At 52.6% G+C, this 23,465-nt stretch overlaps 1 protein-coding gene across 2 annotated transcripts; it reads right to left on the reverse strand.

The window, feature by feature from the left end:
• Nucleotides 1–1,697: 1,697 nt before the first annotated feature.
• CLTB (clathrin light chain B) lies at nt 1,698–21,781 on the reverse strand. Of its 2 annotated transcripts, XM_061150966.1 has the most exons (6): nt 21,417–21,781; nt 16,187–16,230; nt 7,334–7,451; nt 6,993–7,104; nt 5,248–5,301; nt 1,698–2,146 (listed from the first exon to the last, which is right to left on the reverse strand). In XM_061150966.1, the coding sequence occupies exons 1-6, from the start codon at nt 21,601–21,603 to the stop codon at nt 1,975–1,977; spliced, it is 687 nt and encodes a 228-aa protein (XP_061006949.1). In that variant the 5' UTR covers nt 21,604–21,781; the 3' UTR covers nt 1,698–1,974. The 2 variants fall into 2 exon arrangements, with proteins under 2 accessions (XP_061006949.1, XP_061006950.1); XM_061150967.1 differs by lacking the exon at nt 5,248–5,301 and having other exon boundaries at nt 21,417–21,767.
• Between the last annotated feature and the right edge of the window lie 1,684 nt (nt 21,782–23,465).

A 23,465-nucleotide genomic window follows, 5' to 3' on the forward strand; every position in this document is an offset into this window, starting at 1 on the left:
AGGGTGACAGAGTATGAGATGGTTGAATGGCATCACCGATTCAATAGTCAAATTCGTGCAAACTCCAAGAGATAGTGAAAGACAGGGAAACCTGGCGTGCTACATTCATGGGATAGCAGAGTCATGACTTAGCGACTGAACAAGACAGTTTCTACAGTGATGTTATATGGGGGGCCAGGGTCGGGGGTGGGGACTGATCTTTCCAACAATTTTCAAACTTTAAGTAGAAAACCTTCCTTCCCATGAGCCCTGCGATGCTTCTGCCCTCCACTTGTGTTCCTGACTCCAGTACCACCTCCTGAGAACACTTAAGGCTGATCTAGACCATCCCAGCTTGGTTCTTGATGCATCTTACAGAGCAGGAAACAGGCTTACAGACACAGCCTGATGTAACAGAAACAGCACACAGGGTAATCCCAAAGCTTGCCAATGATTTGTGGCAGCACCTAGTATTTTATGGTTAAGGAGAAAAGGAGACTGGAGATCTGAGCAAACTCAAGGAGAGGCACCTCATGAGTTTCTCATTCACGTAAAGTCTCAAAAACAGGTGTTCCTGATCTGCTGCTGCTGCTGCTAAGTTGCTTCAGTCATGTCCGACTCTGTGCAACCCCACAGATGGCAGCCTACCAGGCTCCTCCATCCCTGGGATTCTCCAGGCAAGAACACTGGAGTGGGTTGCCATTCTGCAGTCATCCCTAAGGTGTTGAGTCAGATTCTGTTTCCTTCCATCCGTGGCACCATCAGTTTCAATACCAGCTGTATGACTAAGGCCAGCAAAGCTTCTTGCCCCCACCATGGTCTTTCAGCTGTAAGAGAGAGATTCTAAGTGTGGTGACCCTTGGCCTCCACACGAAACAGACATGAAGTGGTGAGGGCTATGGCACTTCTAGAGAGGATGGCCACTATTTTTAACTTGTTGCTGTTCCTCCCCCTCCAACCCCCACCAAAAAAAGGTTAGTTGAAAGTCCTAACCCCAGTACTTCAGAAGGTGATCTTATTTGATAATATGGTCTTTTCAGAGGTAATCAATTTAAAATGAGGTCAGTAGGGTGGACTCTAATCCAGTATGACTAGTGTGCTTATACAAAGGAGAAATTTGGACACAAAAGCAGACATGTATAGAGAACAGGTGATGTGATGATAAACTCAGGATTGTAGTAATGTATGTACAAGCCAAGGAACACAGCTCCTTCCCTATGGCCTTTAGAGGGATGGTGACAGCATGGTTTCAGACTTAATGACCTCCAGACCAGTGAGACAATAAATTCTGTTGTTCTAAGCCAGACAATGTGGTTATGGCAGTTCTAGGAAACTAATACGGTTGGCAATTAAATCTTTTTAAACACTTCAGATCACAATGGCTTGAATGTAACCTGTGTGCAACCTCTGTTAAAGGGGGAGAAGGTATAGTCACTGATTGTTTCTCCAAAATCCTTATCTCACAGGCTTGTTCGATCAGAAAGGGTTGAAGTTGCAAATGCATCCTGTGAGAGTTTGGTTGTCTCCTCCTGGAGCTAGAGGCAGCAGACATAGATGGGTTCCCTCACTTCCAGCTGGGAGCTCCTGGGTTACCAGGGAAATAGCCTTACCTTCTCTCTAGTCCATGAAGCTGGGGAGGTTCTAAGCACAAACCAAGCCCTGACACCAGTTGTGGCTTCCAGAGAAATGAGAATGATAATAAATAAGTGTAAAAAGAGTTAACAACACACCCTTTAAGCCAAGAAGAAAAAAAAATACATCAGGAAGGACAGTCACAATTCTGTGGACTGAGACGTGTGAGGGGCTGGGCCACTGGGCCGTGAGGGAATGACGGGTGAGGGGGTGAGGGGTCCCCTTCCCGGCCCCCGGGAGATGGGGAGGAACGGAATAGGCTGTGTAGCAGCTGTGGGAGGCATTGCCGCCCCCTGGCCAAAGCAGCTGCTCCTCCTCTGCCCGGCCGGGCCCCTGCTTGGCGGCCATGCTGCTGGCAGCCTCCTAGCGGGACAGCGGTGTCTGCTTCAGGGACATGAGCACCGAACGCAGGCGGGACACATCTTTGCACTGCTTGCTGCTCTTGGGGTTGAAGTCACACAGCTGGGCCACTTTCTCCCACTCTGTGCCCGGAGTCTCCTCCTTAGATTCCTTCACAAACGCCTCCTCAGATGCCCTGCAGGTGGAGACAGGAGAGAGGTTTCAGAGCGGTCTATCTCTTCCCCGAAGCAGTGATGCTCTGCTCCCATGGAGCAAGGCTGTTTTGCCCAGCCTACCATGGGGTACTTTACCAAGACATCTCCTTCCCGGTTCCATGACCTCTGACCTCAGGCCCACAGGAACACCTTAGCCATCAGAGGAACCCTGGGTCCTTTCTCAGGGCCTTTTTTGAGGTCTTCCCTCAGACCTGCTCACAGCTTGTTGTTTCTTGTCATTCAGGTAGAGTGCGGGCCTTACCTCCTGAGAAAAGTCTTCCCTTGCCACCGAAGCTCAAGTAGCCTACCCCTGCACCAGCACTCTCTGTTCATCACCTCTCCATCAAGAGTTCCCAAACTGGGTCCCATGTGTTTATTTTTGCTTTCATTTCCATTACTCTAGGAGACCAATCCAAAAAGAACAGTACCGTGATTTATGTCAAACAGTATTCTGTTTGTAGTATCTGGTCTTGCCTTTAGATCTTTAATCCATGAGTTTATTTTTGTGTATGATGTTAGGTGGTATTCTAATTTCATTCTTTCACATGCAGCTTTCCAGTTTTCCACCGTGTAGCTGATTCACTTCCTTGTACGGCAGAAACTAACACAACATTGTAAAGCAATTATACTCCAATTGAAAAAAAAAGGAAAAAGAGTTCCCATGCTGGGGCTCCTGACACCTAAAGGCCCTTGGAGAAATCAATGTAATACCTCAGCTATTTTCAAAACTTCCCCAAACTGGACGGGACATTTACTAACCACCAAACTGAAATCTCTGATTCGGCATTGCCTCAGGGTCCTCTGGATCCTATGAGTGTTTCTCAGAAAAGGTTGTGGTCAAAAATGTGTAAAAGAATCAACTAAAGAGGATCTTCAAAACAAGTCACCCGTATTTGACTACAGAACTCTTTTTAGCACAGAATGACTATTCTCTCAGCCTGGGGAATGCTCCACTGGAGTCTTTGCTTTTGGTTAGAATCAGATTAGGATGGAAAGTGGTCGTTTCTTCATCAGAAGTTCTGGCTGATAGTTACAGAAGCCACTGACAAAGGAACAATGGGGAAATAAAGTATAATAAATGTAGTTTTGTGGACAAAACCTAAATGTGGGAGTCATTAAGAGAAAGACAATAAGGGATTCTGGGCTGGGGAGGGCTGGGTCTGTGTTCTGTTTGACAAGCAAGTGTCCTTAAAGCAGCCCCCCTTGCATCGCCAGCAGGACCATTTCTGCCAAGGGCTAGGCACTAGCTGATGGCGGGTGATCACTCTCCAGGTGATCCGGAGGGATCCAGGATGAGCCGGCCCTGGCTCAGGCGACCCAGCCCCTCCCAGGGGATCTTGCTTCCCTGCTGGGTGCTCATTTCCTAATCTATAAAGTGAGAAGCAGTGTCTCCTCTTTGCTGACCCGTCTCACTGGTCTGAGAACCCAGCAACACAACATGTGTGTGTGGGCTTGGGAAAATGTAAGGTTCTGAGTGGAGCTGGCTGACCAGCAGGGCTGAGGGGAGTGATCTTTGAAGCTCTCTCTTCCAGGTCAAAAAGTGAAGTGAAGTGAAAGTCGCTCAGTTGTGTCCAACTCTTTGCAACCCCATGGACTGTATAGTCCAGAATTCTTCAGGCCAGAATACTGGAGTGGGTAGCCTTTCCCTTCTCCAGGGGATCTTCCCGACCCAGGAATCGAATGGGGGTCTCCTGCATTGCAGGTCGATGCTTTACCAACTGAGCTATCCGGGTCAAGAGGCTCCCCTCTAACCTTGCTCTCAAAGCGGGATTCATGGTCCAGCAGTCACCTCTTCAGGCACAACAGGAGCAAAGAACCCCCTGCGGTGTTCTCCAGCACCAGTGCCCTTCTGCCATCCCCACTCTCCTGCTTGAAACCTCCCATGGCTCTCCGCTACCTTCAGGATCAGGTCTGAGCTTTTAAACATCACACTATAGGCTTTCTTCAAGTGGCTCCAAACTGATTTTTTCCCTGCCCCCCATACCCCAACCCCAGCCACTGCAGGTCACTAGGTATTTCTCCTCTCATAGTCTTTGCCCCACCAGCTTTTCCCATCAAGGACACCCTTCTCTTCTCACCCTCCCCGCACAGCAAACTCCACCTCACGCTTTAAGGGCCAGGGGCGGTCCCGCATCTCTGAAGCTTCCCCCACAGAGGGTGGCTCTGTGGGAGCCCTGCATGTCCTTGTGAGCAGCTCTTATCACAACACACCTCCAACCATGAGCAACTTAAGGGGATGGACTGTGTGCATATTATTCCTGTTGGACTGGAGATTGGCATTGGGTAAGCACCAATAGGTACTGGATAAATAGGAGAGTGGACAGAGGAAGGAGTGGAAGCTGTTATTTTGGTGTGTCCCAGGTTCTGTGAGAGGAGGGTTAGCCCAGACAGCATGAGAGGGCTGCCAAGGGCGTACCCAGGGCGAGGAACAGCAAATATTTGGCACATACGCACGAGGCAGTCATCAGACACTCATCACTGCTTTTTTTTCTCCTTCAGCTTCACAATCCCCAACATACCACCCAGCTAACTATGAGAAGAAATCTCTTGTCTGGATTAGGCACAGGGCCGGCTAGACCCCAAACCAGGAACGTGAGACAGGCCAATGGTGGTCTCGCCAGGGGCTCGCAGCCAAATTCAGGCTGGAGCTCTGAGAGGAACAGCGCACTCAGGCAGGAGGTGGGGGATGGCAGGGCATGCTTTATACCTCCAGCACCAGGCACCCCATGCTTGTTATGTTCAACAAAAGACTCACCCCACCTCCCACCTCCCACCCCGGAGAGCCATCTCAGGGCTGGGGGAGTTGGGCTGCTTGGCCCTTTGCCTCTACCACCAGAGGATGGCCAGCATTCTTTCCTTGTCTCTGCTTGGATTTAGCAGATCTGTCTCAAAGATGCTCAGGACACATTTGCCAGGGGGATGGAGGTGAAGGCTGGTGCCTGGGTCCACCCTGCGGGCTCACCTCCTTCTCTGATCACTGCCCAAGGCCCAGCCACACTCATTCATACCCCACCAGGGAGAGACTCAAGAAACTGCCAGCCGCACACAGGGGCCCCAGCAGAGGAGCAAAGGAGACACGTACACGTAGCCGATGATATCAGCATCTGGCTGCTGGTAGAATGCTTTGTCAGCGATCCTTGGGGGGAGGGGGTTAGGTGAGGGGAGAACAGCAGGGCAAGGTGGACAGACAGGCAGAGGGTTAAAGAGAAAGAGAAATCAGCATTAGTACCTCCAGCTGGAGACGTGTTAGGAAGCACAGTTCTGGAAGGCTCAGCAACTCTCCACAGCCCAGAGAGGAGAGCGGGGCTCCCCCACCCACCCGAGGAGGGGGCCCTTTCTAAAACTCAGCCCTTATCCTGTTACTCCTCCTGTTCACAAATCTTCAGTGGCTCCCATAGCCCATGTCTTCCCAACGCTCACATTCGAGGCCCTGCACACGTGAGTCCTCACTCCAGCCCTCCCTCCCGCCTCTCTCCCTGCTGCCCAAGCCTTTCTTGGACAGAAAGAAAGAAAGGACAACGGCCTTTCTTTCACATCATGTTGTGTCCTGGTCTCCTAGTTGTCCTCCAAAGCCCAGGTCCCCAGACCTAGAGGCCCACTCCTCTGCACACATCCCTTGCTTCCCACATCCCTTGTTTCCACAGCCTTCCTGCAGAGGCCCTGTTCCCGAGACCAGCCCAGCACGTGTGCCCACTGCTGAGCTCTTTGAGGACACAGATGCGGTCCTTCTCATTTCTGCCTCCCCAGGGCCCAGCCCAGGGACTGGCAGGCAGCAGCTTGTTGAAACGGAAGCTGGAAGCTTCCCAGAGCCAGCCTTCCCCTCCCTGGCGGGTCTGGTGCCTTCAAGGGCACGGCCTCAAAGGCAGGGGCTGCCGGGCGCTCTCTGGGCAGAGAGCATTTCTGCAAGGGGTTCTCTGGTGGGTCTCCACTGTCTTTCCTGCCCAACACCTGTCCTTCTTTTTCCGGGAAGGGCATCCTGATTGTCCTGTAAAGCATTAGCTGCCCCCGCCCAGTCCCTGTGGTTTGTGTGGGATCGGACCCCACACACAAACCAAGAAATGAGACCCCATCTGGGTCCATCAGAGAGTCTCTGCTCCTGGGACAGTCGCTGGGCCTGGGGTGAGCACGTGACCCCACACCAGATCAGCTGAAGCTACTGGGGGCGAGAGGCTTACTTTCACTGGAGTTGCCAAGAAAATAGAGCAGGAGTCTGGAGCTGCCGGTGGCCATCTGGGGCCCCATCCCTGGGGTGTGTGCCCAAGAGTGAAGGTGGGGGGAAGGAAAGCAGGGCTGAGAGACAGTAAAAGTGAGCACTGATGGACTTCGTTTCAGCCGGAGCCCACTGTGCCCACCCGCTTCCCCCTGGCCTTTCCAGTTACATAGGTCACGAATTTCCCTCTACTCTTCAGCCACTTCTGAGTTGAAGTGTTGTCACTTCGAGAAGCAGGAAAACCCGCATTAGTTCTTCCCCCCAGCCAGGCCTGTGCGCTCTGTGACGCTAACCGTGGCCACGGAGCCCCCGGTCCAGCTCTTGGCCGATGGGTTCTGGGTCACCTGGCTCACATTCCAGCGGGTCCTAGGCCCTCGTCCATCGACTGATGGACTCGCTTTTCTCTATCGTGGGGAGGAGGCGAGAGCTTACAGTCACCAGCTCTGCAGCGTTCAGGGTGCTGAGCTCCACAGGCCACTGAGGAAACAGCCCTGGGGGTCTGGCTTCTCCTTCTTCCATGTTCTTGCCACCAAATCACCCATCCTTGTGACAGTCCCCCACACCATGGCTCCTCTCATGTCCCCACAGCCCCCTCACACCCTGATAGCTCTGCTTACCGGTTGTTGATCTTGTTCTTCTCGACTTGTTCACTCTGGCGCTGGTTCCATTCCTCTAGGTCCTTCTTGGCCTTCTCCCGCCACTCCTGCTCCATCACTTTGGAGGCAGCATCTGCGACCCCCAACAGGTGAATGAGCAGCCGCTTTCCAGGAGGAATGTGAGGCACAGCTGCCCTGGCGGCTTCTCCCCTCAGCCCCGACCTCTGCCAGTTCCCACACTAAGGAGCCCCATGTACTCTCAGGCTTCCCACCTGACCTCGGTGATGGTCCCAAACCACCACCCCAGTGGGAAGCCCTGTCAGGGGGCCCAGCCCAGCTCGCAGCCTCAGCCCCGTCCTCACCCAGCTCCTGCAGCCGTTTCCGCTGCTCCTCTCTCCACTTGCGGATGCTCTCGGGTTCCTGAGTCAGCCTGTCCGCCTGGGCGATCGCGGCATAGCCATCCGCTGGACCGTTGGCCTCCTAGGACACAGACAGACACCAGTGTACCCAGCCTGTCCACCTGCCCCTCTGTCTCTGCTCCTTGACTACTCCTTTCCAGTTACATAGGCCACTGATTTCCCTTTATTCTTTAGCCACTTCTGGGTCAAAGTGTTGTCATTTCTATAAGCAAGAAAACCCTACACATCGGTTTTCTTTAAACCCCTCACATCTCAAACCATGTCATGCCCACTATCTCCTGTGACTGTAGCCTGCCTTTGCACTTGCGGTGCCCTCCACCAATCACTCTTTCCCCTCTGTGACCCTGGACAAGTTACTCAGCCTCTCTGTGCCTGACTTTCCTCATCACAAAACGGGCTACAGAACGGCACCCACTCCATAGGGTTACTATGAGGATGAAATGAATTTTAAAAGCGTAAAGAACTTCAACTGCTTCTTGGCACACAGAGTTCCCTGTGTTTCTATCATTAAAGTTCCACTCTGTTAGCTGTGGCTTCCCACGTGGCTCAATTGTAAAGAATCTGTCTGCCAATGCAGGAACCACAGGAGACTGAGGTTTGATCCCTAGGTGGGAAAGATCCCCTGGAGGAGGAAATGGCAACTCCAGTATTCTTGCCTGGAGAATCTCATGGACAGAGGAGCCTGCCAGACTACAGTCCATGGTGTCACAAAGAGTCGGACACGACTGAGCACTGTTAGTTTTATTCACCCAATAACACACAGGCCCAAATGGCCTCACTTTATAATATATTTACTTGTCTATTGTCTGTCTCCTCTATCAGAATGTCACATTTGTGACAGCAGGGATTTGCCTTCCCTGTTCCCTGCTGTGTCCCCAGCACCCAGCACAGTGCCTGGCACAGAGTAGGTACTCTGTAACTATTTACTGAGTGAACAGTCCTGAGATAGGCAGGGTGGGCTTAGCTAAGATTGTGCAGTGATGGGAAACTCAGACTTGGAGACCAGACCATCTGGGTTCAGATCCCATCTCTACTCCCTGCTACATGTGTGTAACTCAACCTTGCTTGACCCCAGTTTTCTCATCTGAAATGAATATGATACTAAAACTACCTCTAAGAGCTGGTGTGAGGATTTGATGCAACAGTACTTGTAAGAAATTTACAAGAGTGCCCGGCATGGAGCGATGGCTCAGCAAATGATAGCTAGAATTGTTATTATTATTCATTCTCATCTTATAGAGGGTGGAAACTGGGGCCAGGAGAGATGGCACAATGTCATGGCAGAACCTGGGCTGGAGTCCAGGCCTCCTCTGACTTCCAGGCCGGGCTCTGATCAATTGTCCAGGCTGCCTGCCAGGGTAGGGGACTCCAAGCATGGCAGGCTGAGAGCTCAGCCCAGACAGGATGAGGCTTCCCTCTGTTCTTGAAGAGCCAGAGCTTTTTTATGATCCAGCCCATCTCTGGCAGTCCCACTCTGGCCTCTGTCCGCCCAGTGCATTCCTGTCTCCACCCATCCCACACCCACGCTGCCCCGCCTTTGTGCTTTTGGCCTGCAATTGTCTCCCCTCCTTCCCCCAGCTAATGAAATCTTATTCCATCCCAAGTTTCTAGCTCAGAAGTCACCAGCTCTGGGGTATTTCCAAACCCCCAAGCAGACCACAGCCCTTCCTCTCCCCGTGCTCCTTTGCCTTCTACCATGTGAGTCTCCTAGCTGGACTGGGAGATCCCTGTCAGCAGGGCAGAACCTTGTTTATAGCCCTATGAACCTGTCCCTCCTTTCACTGCTCTGTTGCTCAAGGACTCGTCAAACTGTCATGGATCCCAGTGTTGTTTAATGTCTTCTCCCCACCCAACAGTGTCTGTCCAATGGGGCCCACACAGCTGGTGCTCAACAAGCAGTGGCCGTGTGGATGAAGATCCCCCTGGGACCAGCATGTGCCGGTTCAGAGGAAGTGCTGGGTGTCTGTCCAAGGGGCTGTGGGCAGCAAGGTGGAGGAGCATGCAGATGGACATAAGAGCTGCATCTCCTTGGGGAGACAGAAGGGCAGGCCAAGGGCGAGGCAGTGCTGCCTGGCTCCTTGGATCAGACCACCCTTGGGTGGGGAAGCTGGGGCACTACCCTTATTCCTCCTCCCTGTCCAGCATTATATTTCAATTCAGAGAGTCTCTCATGACATCTCAAGGGGACTTTCGAGGGCCCTAATCTCAACAACACAAGTTGATCATAAGTTGATGTAAGGTGAGCCCCACCCTGTTTCATTCTAGGAACAGCCTTGTCCTGAGTCCAGGCTACCAGGACCTCTACCCAATCCTATAGAATGTCCCATCTGCAGACAAGTGCAGTTACTTTGGTGTCTATGTGTTTATTCAGGTGCTACATTTTATTTCTTCTTGGTACTCATGATATCTTAAAAGACTGGCTTCCTTGGTGGCTCAGACAGTAAAGAATCTGCCTGCAATGCAGGAGACCTGGCTTTGATCTCTGGGTCAGGAAGATCCCCTTGAGAAGGGAATGGTGACCCACTCCAGTATTTCTTGCCTGGGAAATCCCATGGACAGAGGAGCCTGGTGGGCTATAGTCCTTGGGTTGCAAAGAGTTGGACATGAATAAGCAACTAACACATTCTGATTTTCTTTACTATCTGCCCCCCACCCCTCCCCAGTAAGTGAGTTCCATGCAGACAGAGACTGTCTCTGTAAAGACCTAGGACAGGGAAGGCCTGGCTATGAGAGGAGCTCAACATCTCTTGAATGAATTAACATATGTTCATGCTTGGGGACAGATATGAACAAGTTGGCCCATCATCCAGGAGCTTGGCAGAGGGAGTTCCTCACAAATGAAGACCATGACTTGGGGTACATGCATAACATGGGTCATGAAAAGAGGGGGGACAAGGGAGGGCATGACCTTTCTAGCCTAGGAGCAGAGTAGGCTGGGAAGAGACAGGGGAAGGGCATTTCAGACCAAGAGTTGGCAGCGTAAGGACCACGTGAGGCTGGTGCCTTTGGGAAAATGTGAGTACAGACATGCTGCCACGTGTGGATGAGATGGGTTGAGAGAGGTGGGCTGGAGGGGTAGAAGTCATTCCATGGTGTCCTTCAGGACTCACCATCTCCTTTAGAAGTGCGTGCATGCTCAGTCGTGTCCGACTCTGTGACCCCATGGACGGTAGCCTGCCAGGCTCCTCTATCCATGGAATTTTCCAGGCAAGAATACTCAAGTGGGTTGCCATTTCCTACTCCAGGGAATCTTCCCAACCCAGGGGTCGAACCAGCATCTTCTGTGTCTCCTGCATTGTCAGGCAGGTTCTTCACCACTGAGATACCTGGGAAGCCCCACCATCTCCTTCAAGACTACCCTAAAATTAAGACTCACAGGTTAGAGTGCTTAAAAACTTGCAAAGAACTTTCAATTAAATGGTTCTCTTTGGCCTTCACAAACCTTCATGGTGGGTTTTATTAGCTTTGTTTTACAGGTAGGAAAAAGTCTAGCTTCAAAGTCCCAAGGTCACCCAGCCAGCAACTGGCAGAGCCAGAATTCAAACTGAATTCCTGGGTGTAACACACCAGCCACACATAGCCAACAGGGGCCAAAGTCACTTCTGTGTCACGTGATTTCCTCCCTAACACATCTACCATCCCAAGATTAGAGACCATGCCCTGTCCTCCCACTGTCCCAAGGCCCACTCCTTGTCTCTCTCAGACTTGCCTCCATACCCTCCTTGGCTCACTGAGTGGCTAGCTCAGGGATAAGAAGCTTCTAAGGCTACAGAGCACTCTTCTCAACAGACCTGTGGGGACAGCAAGGGAGGGCTTCTCATCCCAATTTTACAAATGACAAATCCAGCTCAAAGCAGCGACTAGTCCAAGGTCGTCCAGCTGGGAAAAAACAGAAATGAAGCCCAGATTGTCTGACGCCATCCAGACTTCACCGCAGTGCCTCAGCCTGGGTGTAGAAGCAGCTGGAGTAGATGCTGGGGACGGAGGGAGGTTAGGAGGGTTGAGGGGAGGAGCCTGGAGCAGCTGCACCCACATCCATGGGCATCGCTCAGTGTGGCCCCAGCAGGTGGTGCCCAGAGCTGGCTGTGCCCCAGGCTCTGAGTGGAGAGCCCGGTCAAGCTGAGCCCGCCTCCTCCACCAACGTGGCCCACTGATAGGCTCTGGCTGGGAGCTGTTTCCGCCCCCTACACACCCCTATGCCTCCCACCTGCAGGCACACGGCCCGCACCTGTGGTCTCTTCCGGCTCCCCCAGCACACCCTTCCCTGCAGCAGCCCCAGACTGAGCATCTTATCTTCTGTGCCTCTGCACATGCTGTCCTCCCAGCCAGGACCACCCACCTCCCCCTGGGCAGCCTGGAACCCACTTCCAGCATCCGTTCCTGTTGCCCTCTCTGACTTCCGTGCAGCAGCTAGCAGCTGAGCCTGCCTCAGGTCCCAGCTCTTTCCGGCTGTGTAACCAGAGCTATTAAACTTTCCTGTGTGTCCTCCTTCCCCTCATCGGTAAAGTGGGGATAATGTATGGAACCTACATGATAGGAGTGTTGGGAAGATGAAATGAGTTAATCCATTAAAGCTTTTGGGTGGTGCCCAATGCAGAATAGCTTCCCTGGTGGCTCAGATGGTAAAGAATCTGCCTTCAATGCAGGAGACCTGGGTTCGGTCCTGGGTTGGGAAGATCCCCTGTGGAAGGGAATGGCAACCCACTCCAGTATTTTTGCCTAGAGAATCCCCATGGACAGAGGAGCCTGGCGGGCTACAGTCCTTGGGGTCACAAAGGATCGGACACAACTGAGCGACTGATACTTCCATTTGATGTACAGTAAGAACTCAGACTCCTGGCTCTTGAGACCAGCCCCACACCTGAGCCCCTGCTGTCCTGCACTTTCAGGTCTCTGTCACTTGGACTCTTTGAGAACCAACAGCCATTGGATTTGCCTCTACATCAAAGGCCTTGAGCACAGCACATGGCACTCAGAATGTGAGCTGACTAAATGAAGGAATGAGGGGCTGCCTGCAAAGCGATGTGGAGGGCATGGGGAGAGCCTGGGACCTCTTGGGCTTTAAGTTCCCTCCTGCCACTCACTGGATGTGCGACCTTTAAGAAGTCCCCTCCTGGTGCTCCATAGGTGTCGTCACCTGTCAAATGGGAGTGACAACATCCCACTCCAGGTGTGAAGTGGGGCCTGAATGTGATAACTGCCCTGCAACCGCTGTAGCCCATAGGCTTGGAGACGGCACATGTGCAGAGGGCAGAGCTGCATGGCTCCGCAGCATCGCCCATGGCACCACCCCTCCAACCATCAGTCGGCCGGCCACCCTGCACCATCACCACAACCAGGAGAACACACAGTGGTGCTGCAGGCAGACGAGGTCCTGAGAAGCTGTTTGCTGGCTCCCCTTCACCCACTGATCTGGACTTATTTTCCAGCCCTGCCCCTGCCAGTGAGCAGTGAGGCTGGAAGAGTCACGGGATGGGCTCCTCCTCAGTCACTAGACTGTCCCAGTGAGGAAACAGGGTCAGCTGCCAGGGGCCTGACAGCCCGGGAGGGCTCGCCCAGGGCTGCAGGAATGCTTGGAGCCCCTCCCAAGCTCGAAAGGGAAGGCATCTGGGAATGCCCGGGACCAAAAGGCAGGAGGCGACAATCAGAGCCAGGCTCGTCTCGGCCCGGCTCTCTGGTGGCACCCCTCTCCCAGACACTGGAGACCACCACGAGGGCTTCCGGGGGGCCAGGCTGGCCCAGCATGTGCTGTGACACCATGGGTAGCCAGGAGGATGAGGCACAGCTGATCCTGGGGATTGACCAGCTAAAGCTGAGCTGAGCTGAGCTGTTGATTCCTCTAAGTAGCTCAGTGGGCATGATGGCCACGTGAGTGGAGGAAGCAAGAGAGCTTGTGTAGGAGGAGCGTGTCCTGCTGGGGCCTTCTCTCCCTGCCCCTGGCAGCAGCAGAAAGAATTAGAATAGGTTTGGACAGGCTTATCCTTAGGCCTTGTTGGGGATCAGGTTCATAGCTGGACCCCACAGTGGCCCATGTGCGTGTTGCGTACCAAGTCGCTTCAGTCCTATCTGACTCTTTTCAACCCCATGGACTTCTCTGTCCAGGGACACTCCAGGCAAGAACACTTGGGTTCTTGCCTTGCAGTGGGTTGTCATGCCTTCCTCCAGGGGGTCTTGCTGACCCAGGGATTGAACCCATGTCTACTGTGGCTCTTACACTGCATGCAGATTCTTTACTGTTGAGCCACCAGGGAAGCTCCCAGTGGCCCACAGGCTTCCAGAAAAGATCAAGTAAGGTAGCAGGAAAGTTCTGTCCAGGACCCTTGAAAGTCAGACCCTGCTCTGTGCTCCATCCTAAGAGAAATCTGCAGGGGCTCCCACCTGCAAGCTGGCCCCTGCGGCCTGCCTGGTCCAGCAACAAGGGGATGGAGCAAAGGGCACCAGATCAAGAAACTTAGATGAACCTGAGGACTTCCCAGTTGGCGCCAGTGGTAAAGAAGCTGCCTGTCAAAGCCCAAGATGTAAGAGACGACGGTTCAGTCCCTGGGTCGGGAAGATCCCCTGCAGAAGGACATAGCAACCCACTCCAGTATTCTTGCCTGGAGAATTCCATGGACAAAGGAGCCTAGTGGGCTATAGTCCATGGGGTCACAAAGAGTCGGACAGGACTGAAGTGACTTAGCATATACTGCATACATATAGATGAACCTGAAATTGGCCACTAAGCTTCTGAGTGACTTGCCTCATCTGTGACCCCCTTCCCTGCCTGTAAGGATGCTAGCGTGGCACAGATGTGAAATGAAAGTGAAAGCGAAAGTTGCTTGGTCGTGTTCAACTCTTTGTGACCCCAAGGACTGACTATATAGACCATGGAATTCTCCAGGCCAGAATGCTGGAGTGGGTAGCCATTCCCTTCTCCAGGGGATCTTCCCAACCCAAGTCTCCCACAAATGATTCACAAATAAACATACCTGGGGTTGTTCTTGGTAGCAGTGAGAAGAAAATTCCCACTGAGATTGGGGAGGAAGCCTAGGGTTTCTCAGATTCATTCAATACAAAGTGAGGCCAGGGGGCAGGATGGGAGAAGGCCTCAAGGTGTTAATGTGTAGAAAGGGAAAATTATCTTGCTCCTGGTGTTCTAGGTACTATGGCCCCAAGTATATCTCCAGCTCCAGGGCCATTTTAGGACACAGACCTTTTGGATCAAGCCAAGTCCTTTGGAGTATGTGCAGGACAGGGGCAGTCTGAGTCTCTATGCTCTGCCTAACTGACCAGGCATCAGTGCTGCTTATTTGGAGCTCTCAGGCAGGCCCAAGGAGACACGAAGCTCTTAAAGTCCTAGAGACTAACTTTTCTAGCTTGCCGGTAGTTGAGTAATTTTCCAGAAATGAGACTTGGCCAGTTGCCCTGTGTAAGGTACCAGCCCATCCCTCTTACATAAGAAACTATTGTTTGTTCTCCCTGAGGATTTAGGAGGCCAGCTCCTCCATGAGGCAGAGCTCAGGAGATCCTGCAGCAGTCAAGGGTCATTGACCAAGTCCAGTGGGAATTAAAGTTCGTCCCTTGAAGACTGTTGCATCTGTGGGGTCCTAAGGATACTATTTGTGTTCCAAATTCTTTAAGTACTCTTAATATGATCTGTATATGTAGGAAAGGAGGGGGCTTAGGTGAGTGTGGAGAGAAGTTTTTAACTAGAAATATCTTTGATGTGCTTAGTCACTCAGTCGTGTCCCACTCTTTACGACCCCATGGACTGTAGCCCACCAGGCTCCTCTGTCCATGGGGATTCTCCAGGAAAGAATACTGGAGTGAGTAGCCATGCCCTCCTCCAGGGGATCTTCCCAACCCAGGGATCAAATCCGGATCCCCCGCATTGCAGGCATATTCTTTATGGTCTGAGCCACTAGGGAAACCCAAGAATACTGGAGTGGGTATTTACTAGCTGGTTTTTTTTTGGTGGGGGGGTTGGCGGGGGGTGGGGGAAGTGTGAGAGAGAGAGTGTGTGTGTTACAGATCATTACAAAGAATTTTAAAGCCACTCAAAGTGAAAGCTTTTCCTCACCCTCCCTCCCTTCTCCCACAACCTTGGGGTTAACCACTGCCAACAGTTGGTACACATCCTTTCAGATCTTCATGCAAACATATTTCTAAAATAAAAAACAGGACTATACTGTGCATATTACTCTGCAAGCTGCTTTTCGATTTTTTATATTATGGGCATCTTTTCAGGTCCATACAGAAAGCTCTGACTGCTCTTTGTAACAACAGCATGGTTTTCCAATTTACCTACCCAGGTCCTCAAGAATGGGCACGTAGATGATTTCCAGTTTGTCTGCTACTATAAATAATCGTACAAAGAATCTGAGTGTCTCTGTCCAGCTATTTCTTTAGGAAAATTCTGAGAAGTGAAATCTCTTTTAACTGGGTCGCATGCAGTGAAAATGCGCAGACATGGTGGAGATGACCGCTGGGTTCAGCCTCCTACCAGTGGCAAACACGTGCAGGGCCCTGTGTTTCCTTTAGTCCATGCCACTGCGAGCCACTTTTTTTCTTCCTCGGCAAGCTAGACATTACCATGGGCAACCTGAGGCCATACCCCATCGATCCCTATCTGTGTGGTCCTTATTCTTCATCCCCTTCTCCTACACAACCAAAAAAAAAAAGTGTCAAAACCTTTCTTAATGTTCCCATCCCAATGAACAGAACTTGAAGCCCTCTTCCTACCCATGATGGGGGCCAAAAAGTTACTGAGACCCAGGCTGTCAGTCCCTCCCGCTGCGAGGACAGAATCTTGCTTACCTGAAACACATCTCCATTGACCGTGGTCCCCATGTCCTCAGAACCTGATAGAAAGAGAACAAGAAGACAGCATTACTCATTGCTCAGCTTATAATAAGCAGGGTCCTACATTAGCGACTGAGCCAACCTCTCTATATATCCGTGTGTGTGTACTGACTTCCACATATGCAGACATCATGTACACATAAACAACCTGGGTTCAGTCCTTGACTGTTCACAAAGCCTTCTCATAGCTGTTATCACATCTAATTTTCACCATAGCCTTGTGCTGAAAGGCACAAGGTATGTTATCAACCCATTTTACAGATTCTCAAACTGAGGCCCAGAAAGGCTACGTGATTGCCCAAGGTCGCCAGCCAGTAATAGCTCCTCACCTACCTGAAATTAATTTCCCCTCAGCCACAGTTAGGAATGGCCTGATTACCTATGGGGCCTATGCCCAGTGAGCCAGCAGAGGAGCTGGAGTCTCAGGGCAGGTCTGCGAGGGCTCAGGAAGAAGGCACTGCGCGTCTCCGCTTGTCCCTGAGGTGCCTTGAGCAACGGCTTCACCTGGGAGAGCAGGAATCAGCCCCTACCAGGCAGCAGCTGGCCTGTTTTTCCTCCTCCTGCCCCTCCCAGGAGGATTTACTGCAGCCCTCACCTCAACAATGACTCCTCCTGGTCCCTTGCCCTGACACCCGATTAGTCACAAATTCCCGTGACTTCTGCTGCAGCAGGAACCCTTAAGGTTGGGGGTCCCTCTGCCCCCTGCCAGACCCGCCTGCACAGGTACTAGTGGCAGTGAGCACCTAGAGGGACACACCTGTGTCCAAACCCTCCCCACTGTCTTCCCCAGAGCCGGGTACCACACCTGCGGCTTAGAAAGTGCTCAGAAGCTTTTTGTTGAATAGCAAATGAATCAACGCACTAAAGAAAGAAGGACTAAATGGCTTTTGTCCACTCACAGGCCTCCCTGCCTCCATTTCACCCTCTCCCAAACCTCTTTCAAACCAACCGCCATGACTGATGAAAAGCATACACTTACCTACATAACTCTTCTAATTAAAAATAAAATGAACACAAACTAAAATGAAAGCCACTTTCTGTGGACCACGGCAGCCCATAGCGTCTGCTCCTTCTTTGGAAACTTGACAGGTGCTGTTCCCTCTCCCTGGAAGGCTCTCCTGCTCCCTCAAGCCCTTCAGCCTCTGCTCAAACACTTCCTTATTAGAGGCCTTCCCTGACCATCCCTGACATTTGTCCTCTGCACCCCACTCCCCCCCGTACAGTACTTTCTCTGTATCACCTAGCACAGCCTGATACGTTTATTTTTGTACGTGCTAGTTACCTGTCTACCCCACTTGAAAGCCCTCCAGGAGGGCAGGGACTTTGTTTTGTCCATCACTGGGATCCAGCACCTACAACAGTGCCTGACACACAACAGGTGCCCAATAAATATTTGTTGAATGGATACATTGAACCATAACTCATGAGGATTTTGCAACCTGGCCCTGCCCATTTTTCCTGCCTCACTTCCCACCAGTCCTTCCCACAAACCCTTTTCTGGTTTCCGCCTTCCCCAAACACACTATGTCACATTCCATGCCTTTCTTCCTACTTCCCTCACCAAAGAATGCTCTTGGGGATCCAGTCGTTCTCCAAAGCCCAGTTCACCAGTCACCTCCTCTGCGAAGCCCTCCACAGCTTCCCCTTCTACCTTGAGCACTGATGGAAGGTCTCAACTACTATGGAGGATCCCAAAATACTATATAGCACCCCCGACCCTCTTACATGATTACTGTGACCTCCCATGGGTCATGCATTCCCTTATCAGGCTCTGTATCCCATTCAGCTAGCTCCTATGGGTGAGCAGTCAGTATTGGCTAAATGGAAGCTGAATTGCTCTTTGGGGGCCCGCTGCTGTCTGCAAGGCCTGAGGACTCTCAGAAACTGCAATGCCTCTTAGCCAGGAGCCGCGGAAGGCTGTACAAGACCACCCCAGATGGACAAGTACACTTCACCAGCCAGGTAGAGCCGTGAGTCACAGTGACAGTGCTTCCAGCTTGGGGACGAAAGGGAGGGGTCCTTAACCCCATGGAAAAAATCCCCAGCAGGTATAAATTCTAATCAATTTTGTTTTCAAACAGTGATGGATTTTAACCAACAGTTGTCAGCCGTCCTCCCTGCTCGTTTAGATGGGGTTTCTCCTGCACGGGTGGCCTGGTCCCTAAATCAGTGGCAGCATCTTCTCCAGGGGCATCTCCTCTACAGGGTCTGAAGTTGCCAGGGTCCATTCATGAAGCTGGTCTGTGCACTTGGCATTTCTGGAGGCGAAGCTGTGCCCCCTCCCACACTCCACCCTGACCAGTCCCAGTCTCAGACCCCTCAACCGCAGGAGCGGCCAGGGGCCCACCCTGTCCTTCAGGAAGTCTCTGCAACCCAGTCTCTCAGTCCCATGGGTGCTCCCCTTTGGAAATGAGGCTTCAGCCTCCTTGGGAATCCACACACACCCACACACGGAATTATGAGTTTCCGTCCTGACCAGCCCACAGCACGTTAATAATCATGTACCCACAGCCCAAAGCCAGCAGAACAGGAGTGAGGCAGATAGGAGTCCCAGGGATAAGCTGTGGTTGTGACTTCCCTCAGATCCCTAATTCCTTTTTGGGACGGGGACAGATGGGGTCCAGAGCATTTCTGGGAGCTTACTGAGTCCCATCAGGGGAAAATGGGCTTGCCCAGGAAATGACTGGGCAAGTCCAGGGCAGAGCCAGGCAGGGTGCATAGAAATCTGGGTGTGAAAATGTAAACCTCCTGTGCCCTACCCAAGGCTGATAAATGGAAACAAAGTATCTATTGCTCAGACTGGCTGCAACTCCAGCCCCAGAGGAGGGACTCAAAGAAGCTCAGGCTCAGGCATACTGTAAACAGTTTTGCCTGAGGTACATGCACACATTCATGCTCCGTCGTGTCCGACTCTGTGCGACCCCATGGACTGTAGCCAGCCAGACTCCTCTGTCCATGGGATTCTCCAGGCAAGAATACTGAAGTGGGTTGCCGTGCACTCCTCCAGGGGATCTTCCCGACCCAGGGATTGAACCCGCATCTCCTGCACTGCAGGAGGATTCTCTACCACTGAGCCATCCAGGAAGCACCCCCTGTCCCCAAAGTCAGGGCACTCCGCACAAGGGCATCATTTAAGAGACAAGACTGAGAAGTGATGAGTAGTGCTGGCTGCAGGAGCTTCCGTCCAGCTTCCAGCAGCCTAAGGCACATTTTTTGCAACTTATTCAGGCTTCTGGCACTCATCACCAGTCTCCGGGGGATTACTTACTCATCACCATCTAGACCTAGGAGGGTCAGATCAATTCTATCCTATCTGGCCACCTATTGAGCCGAATCCCATAACTCCTCTCAGATCCCTGTGCTCCACTCAGCAGGGCAGCTGAGCATTTGCAGCTTTAGTGATTGTTGAGTCCAGGAGACCCTCAGAGGGCCATGTCCCTGCTTCTTTCCCTGCCACCTCCGGTCTGGGGCCAACCTGTACCACCCCTGCCAGAGAGGGAACCTCCCATCCAGGCCATAAATCCCTGGAGTCCCACCGTCCCAGGAGAGGTCACAGTCTGTTCAAACCCCAGCCACCTCTGCAGCCCTGTGCCTGACTTCTCCCTGCTTCTCTCTTAGCTGGTTCTGACATGGGCTCTCCCAGCAGGGCCTCTCCCATGCCAACCTGACTGGGGAAGCTGGTAGTCTCAAGACGTGGGCCCATATTTTCTAGGAATTCCCTGGGGTGTGTGAGGGTCTGTGCCAAAGTGCTAGAAGCTGCTGCTCCTTCAGAAGACATTCACTGCTGACTTGGTTAGGTAGCAAAAGACCCCCCCCCCCCCACCAACCTCCACATCCCATCACCTCCCAGGGTGACTGCCACAGCATTTGAAAGAATGTGGAGCCCAGAGTTGAGAGGCCTGGGATCTATTTCAGGTCTGTCACTCACGGCTGTGTGACTTTGGGCAAGACAATCAGGCTCTCTGGGCTTCCAGTTTCTTACATGTGACAAAGGGCTTGTTATGTTTCTCACAGGAAGAGGATACAGAGATGCTCAAGCCCCTCAAGTCACAGGAACTGTTTTATTCATATCTGTATCCCCACTGCATCTGGCACACAGTAGGTGCTCAGTAAATGTTGAATGAATACAAATATGACTATAAGGAGCCTTACTTGTAAACATTTTTTTTTTAATATGTAAGCTACCACTTATTCCAACAGGCCCATAAACCCCCACTAAAATGACAACATTAACAGGAAACAGGGGCTGTTTTGGATGCGCCCATGAAAATGATAGCTAGTTTTTAACTTTAAGAAATTGTTCTTTCAGGCAGAACTACAGCAGGAACATTGCTGATAAACATGCTATTGCAAGGACCAGGCCCCAAACCCTGAGCCTGAAGCTAACCCCAATAGCCCTGGACCACCTGTGCAAAACCACTAAGCTCCAAACCCTCTCCAAACCCAGGAGGGCAGGATCACATCTGACTGAAGCCCTCTGTACCCCTGCCCCCATACTGGTGTCTAACTCAGAGCCTGGCATATGGAAGACAATGTGGCCAGGGGGAGAGGATTCAGAGTCTGAGAGAAATAGTTTAGTCCTCACTCTGACACTTACTAGTTCTTTCAGTAGTGTACATTTTGAGCCTTGGTTCTGCCATCTCTGAAATGGGTTTATAATGCACATGAAATGATGAAATGTTAAATAAAGTGCCTAGAACAGTGACCGCAGGATGGCAGGTGATCCTCCGGGAAAGTCTGTAAGTTCTTAGAGTGCCTCCCGCTTTCCCAACTGAAGGAGGGAGCTAAGTCCAAGGTTCAGGGAGGTCTGAGGTCCTGTGCACACTGGCAGGGCTCAGCCCGGGGCAGCCAGCCTACTGGGAAGCTCAAGGCTGGGCTGCGTTGGATTCCAGAGACAGGCAGTGGTGGAGCTGGCTTGGGAATGAAATGTCATGACGAATTTCTATGCCGGGAGCCACCAGATCCTCAGCCCCAGGCGGGGCCTCAGATGGGGAAGGCCACAAGATCCCCCTCCCCATTTCCTTCTCCAGGTCCCCCTCAGGTACACATACAGCCCCAGGCCCGCTGCTGGCCGGCCACAGCAGGCCTTCTTCGCTCTACCGCAGGGCCCGGAGGCCGAGGACCCCGGGTGCGAGCCCCAGATTCCCCCCCAACCCCCAGTACCCAGGCCACCGCGCTGACTCACCCCCACTCGCGGGTCCCGGCTGCGCGAGGCCCCCCTGGCTGCCGGCAGGTGCCCCGAAGCCCTCGTCATTCTCTATGCCCGCAATCTCACTCTCCTGCTGGGCCAGGAAGGCAGCCGCCGGGTCCTCCTCGGCCGCTTCGGGGGCCCCGCTCTCCGACGACGAGAAGAAGCCAAAGTCATCAGCCATTTTCCCCGCGTCTCCGCCGAAGCGTCCGTCTGGTGCTCGGCTCTGCCCGGCGCGTGCCCCGCGCTGCGCCCGGCGGCCACGGCACTGTCACCCGAGCACCCCGGGGGGAGCCGCTCGGCCTCGGCGGGGACGGGCTCAGCGCGGCGGCCCCACACTTCCTCTCCGCCACCGGGCCCGGCTCGCCTGTCACTGCGGCTGCAAGGCGGGAGGAGCCGGGACGGGAATGCGGTGATGTCACCGGCCGAGGGAGGAGGCCCGCAGGACGGCCGGAGGTCGCCTCGCAGCGGCCACAGGAGGGCGGCAGCAGGACGGCGGCGCAGCCCGAGGGGCCGGGGCCGCGCTCCCGGCTCGCGGCCACCAGCGCGCGTTTCCAGGACACAGGACTGGCGCGGCTCCTGCCGCGTCCTGAGGCGAAGCAGACCGGACCAACGGACCATCGCGCGTACAGGGTCACTGCAGGTTGGCAGTCTGGATCTCAGGAGCACCGAGGGGGTGGTCACTGCGCAACATGGCTCCTCCTGATTCATTCTGTACAAGTTTCTTCTCCAAGGCTCGGCGGGTGTTATGAAACCCCGTTATCAGGAGCCTTGGAGAGGTAACATTGAGACCCACCGCTTTATTGCATCCTTCCTGCAAGTCCAGGGTCTTCCCCACAAGGCCATGTTGTTTCCGTACATTTCTTATGTATTTCCCTTCATTTGGAGGCTTCAGCTCAGGCCACCAGAGTTTGTGTGACCTGACGGGGTCTCTACTTGGAGGCTGGGTCCCTTCAATGTCCCTTGCTTCCCTGGTTGCTCAGACGGTAAAGAATCTGTCTGCAAATTCAGGAGACCAGGGTTTGATCCCTGGGTGGGGAAGATCCCCTGGAGAGGGACATGGCAATCCTCTCCAGTATTCTTGCCTGGAGAATTCCCTGGACAGAGAACCCTGGCGGGCTACAGTCCATAGGGTCGCAAAGAGTCAGACACGACTGAAGTGACTTAGCAGTAGCAGCAAGTATGAACCAGATTGAGAAAGGCAAACCCAGTTTATCCAGGCAGCCTACCACTCCTCCACTCAGTCACCCTGAGTAAACAGACTTCAAAACATAGTAAAACCCAAGCTCTGGCCATGGGGAGATTACAATCTAGGAGCCCAACAAATGGGAAATGGTCAGACATTTTCTTGGAGTTATAGGTGCTCTGACATTTAAACACAGGCTTGGGGGGTGGGAAGGGGAGGAGGGGGAAAGAAGAGGAAAGGTGGGATGGGGAGGAAGAACCACCATCGGATCTTTAGGCTTTTCTCTTTCTGATTTGAAACTTGAAGGTCAAAAAAGAAAGGAAAGATGAGCCCCAAACAGTGGGTTCCCATAGTGGGTGGGTAGTGGAAGCAAGTGAAGGGCAATCTCAGTTTTTCACAGTAATACTTTGATGTAGGTTTCACTCTTATGATGAAAATATAATCATTTATCAGTAGTGTGGAAAAGAAACAAGCTTCAGGCCCTGCACAACCTGGTGCAAGCTCAGCACTCCACCATCACTCATCTCACTCCTCTTCCTCATTACCCCAGCTGCAGCCTCAGGTGCTGAAAAGAGCTGAAAAGTTGCCTAGTTTAACAAACCAGCCTTAAATGTCAACTCCAGGCTTTGTAGAGACAGAAGGACTACTGAACACACTACGCGCCCTTTGTGATCACCCATGGATGTGCTTACTTGGTTCCTGGAGACTTCAGTGCCTCTGCGGGCACTCTTCCCAACTAGTTCCTCCTTCCTTCCTGCTCCTTCCTAACGTAGCCATCAGCAAAATTAATTACATGCTTAACTGACACAAGTTACTGGAGGAAGCACAAGCTGGAATCAAGATTGCCAGGAGAAATATCA

The sequence above is a fragment of the Dama dama genome, chromosome 9 (assembly GCF_033118175.1).
Source record: "Dama dama isolate Ldn47 chromosome 9, ASM3311817v1, whole genome shotgun sequence".
Taxonomy (NCBI): Eukaryota; Metazoa; Chordata; class Mammalia; order Artiodactyla; family Cervidae; genus Dama; species Dama dama.

Bases quoted from the DNA above. Each gene is read 5' to 3' on its own strand.
- CLTB (XM_061150966.1), bottom strand. From the start codon at position 21,603: ATGGCTGATGACTTTGGCTTCTTCTCGTCGTCGGAGAGCGGGGCCCCC. The intron at 5,302-6,992 runs GTAAGCAGAGCT...CCTCCCCCCAAG, and splicing joins AAGAACAAGATCAACAACCG to GATCGCTGACAAAGCATTCT. The intron at 2,147-5,247 runs GTACGTGTCTCC...CTCCACCTGCAG, and splicing joins GCTGATATCATCGGCTACGT to GGCATCTGAGGAGGCGTTTG.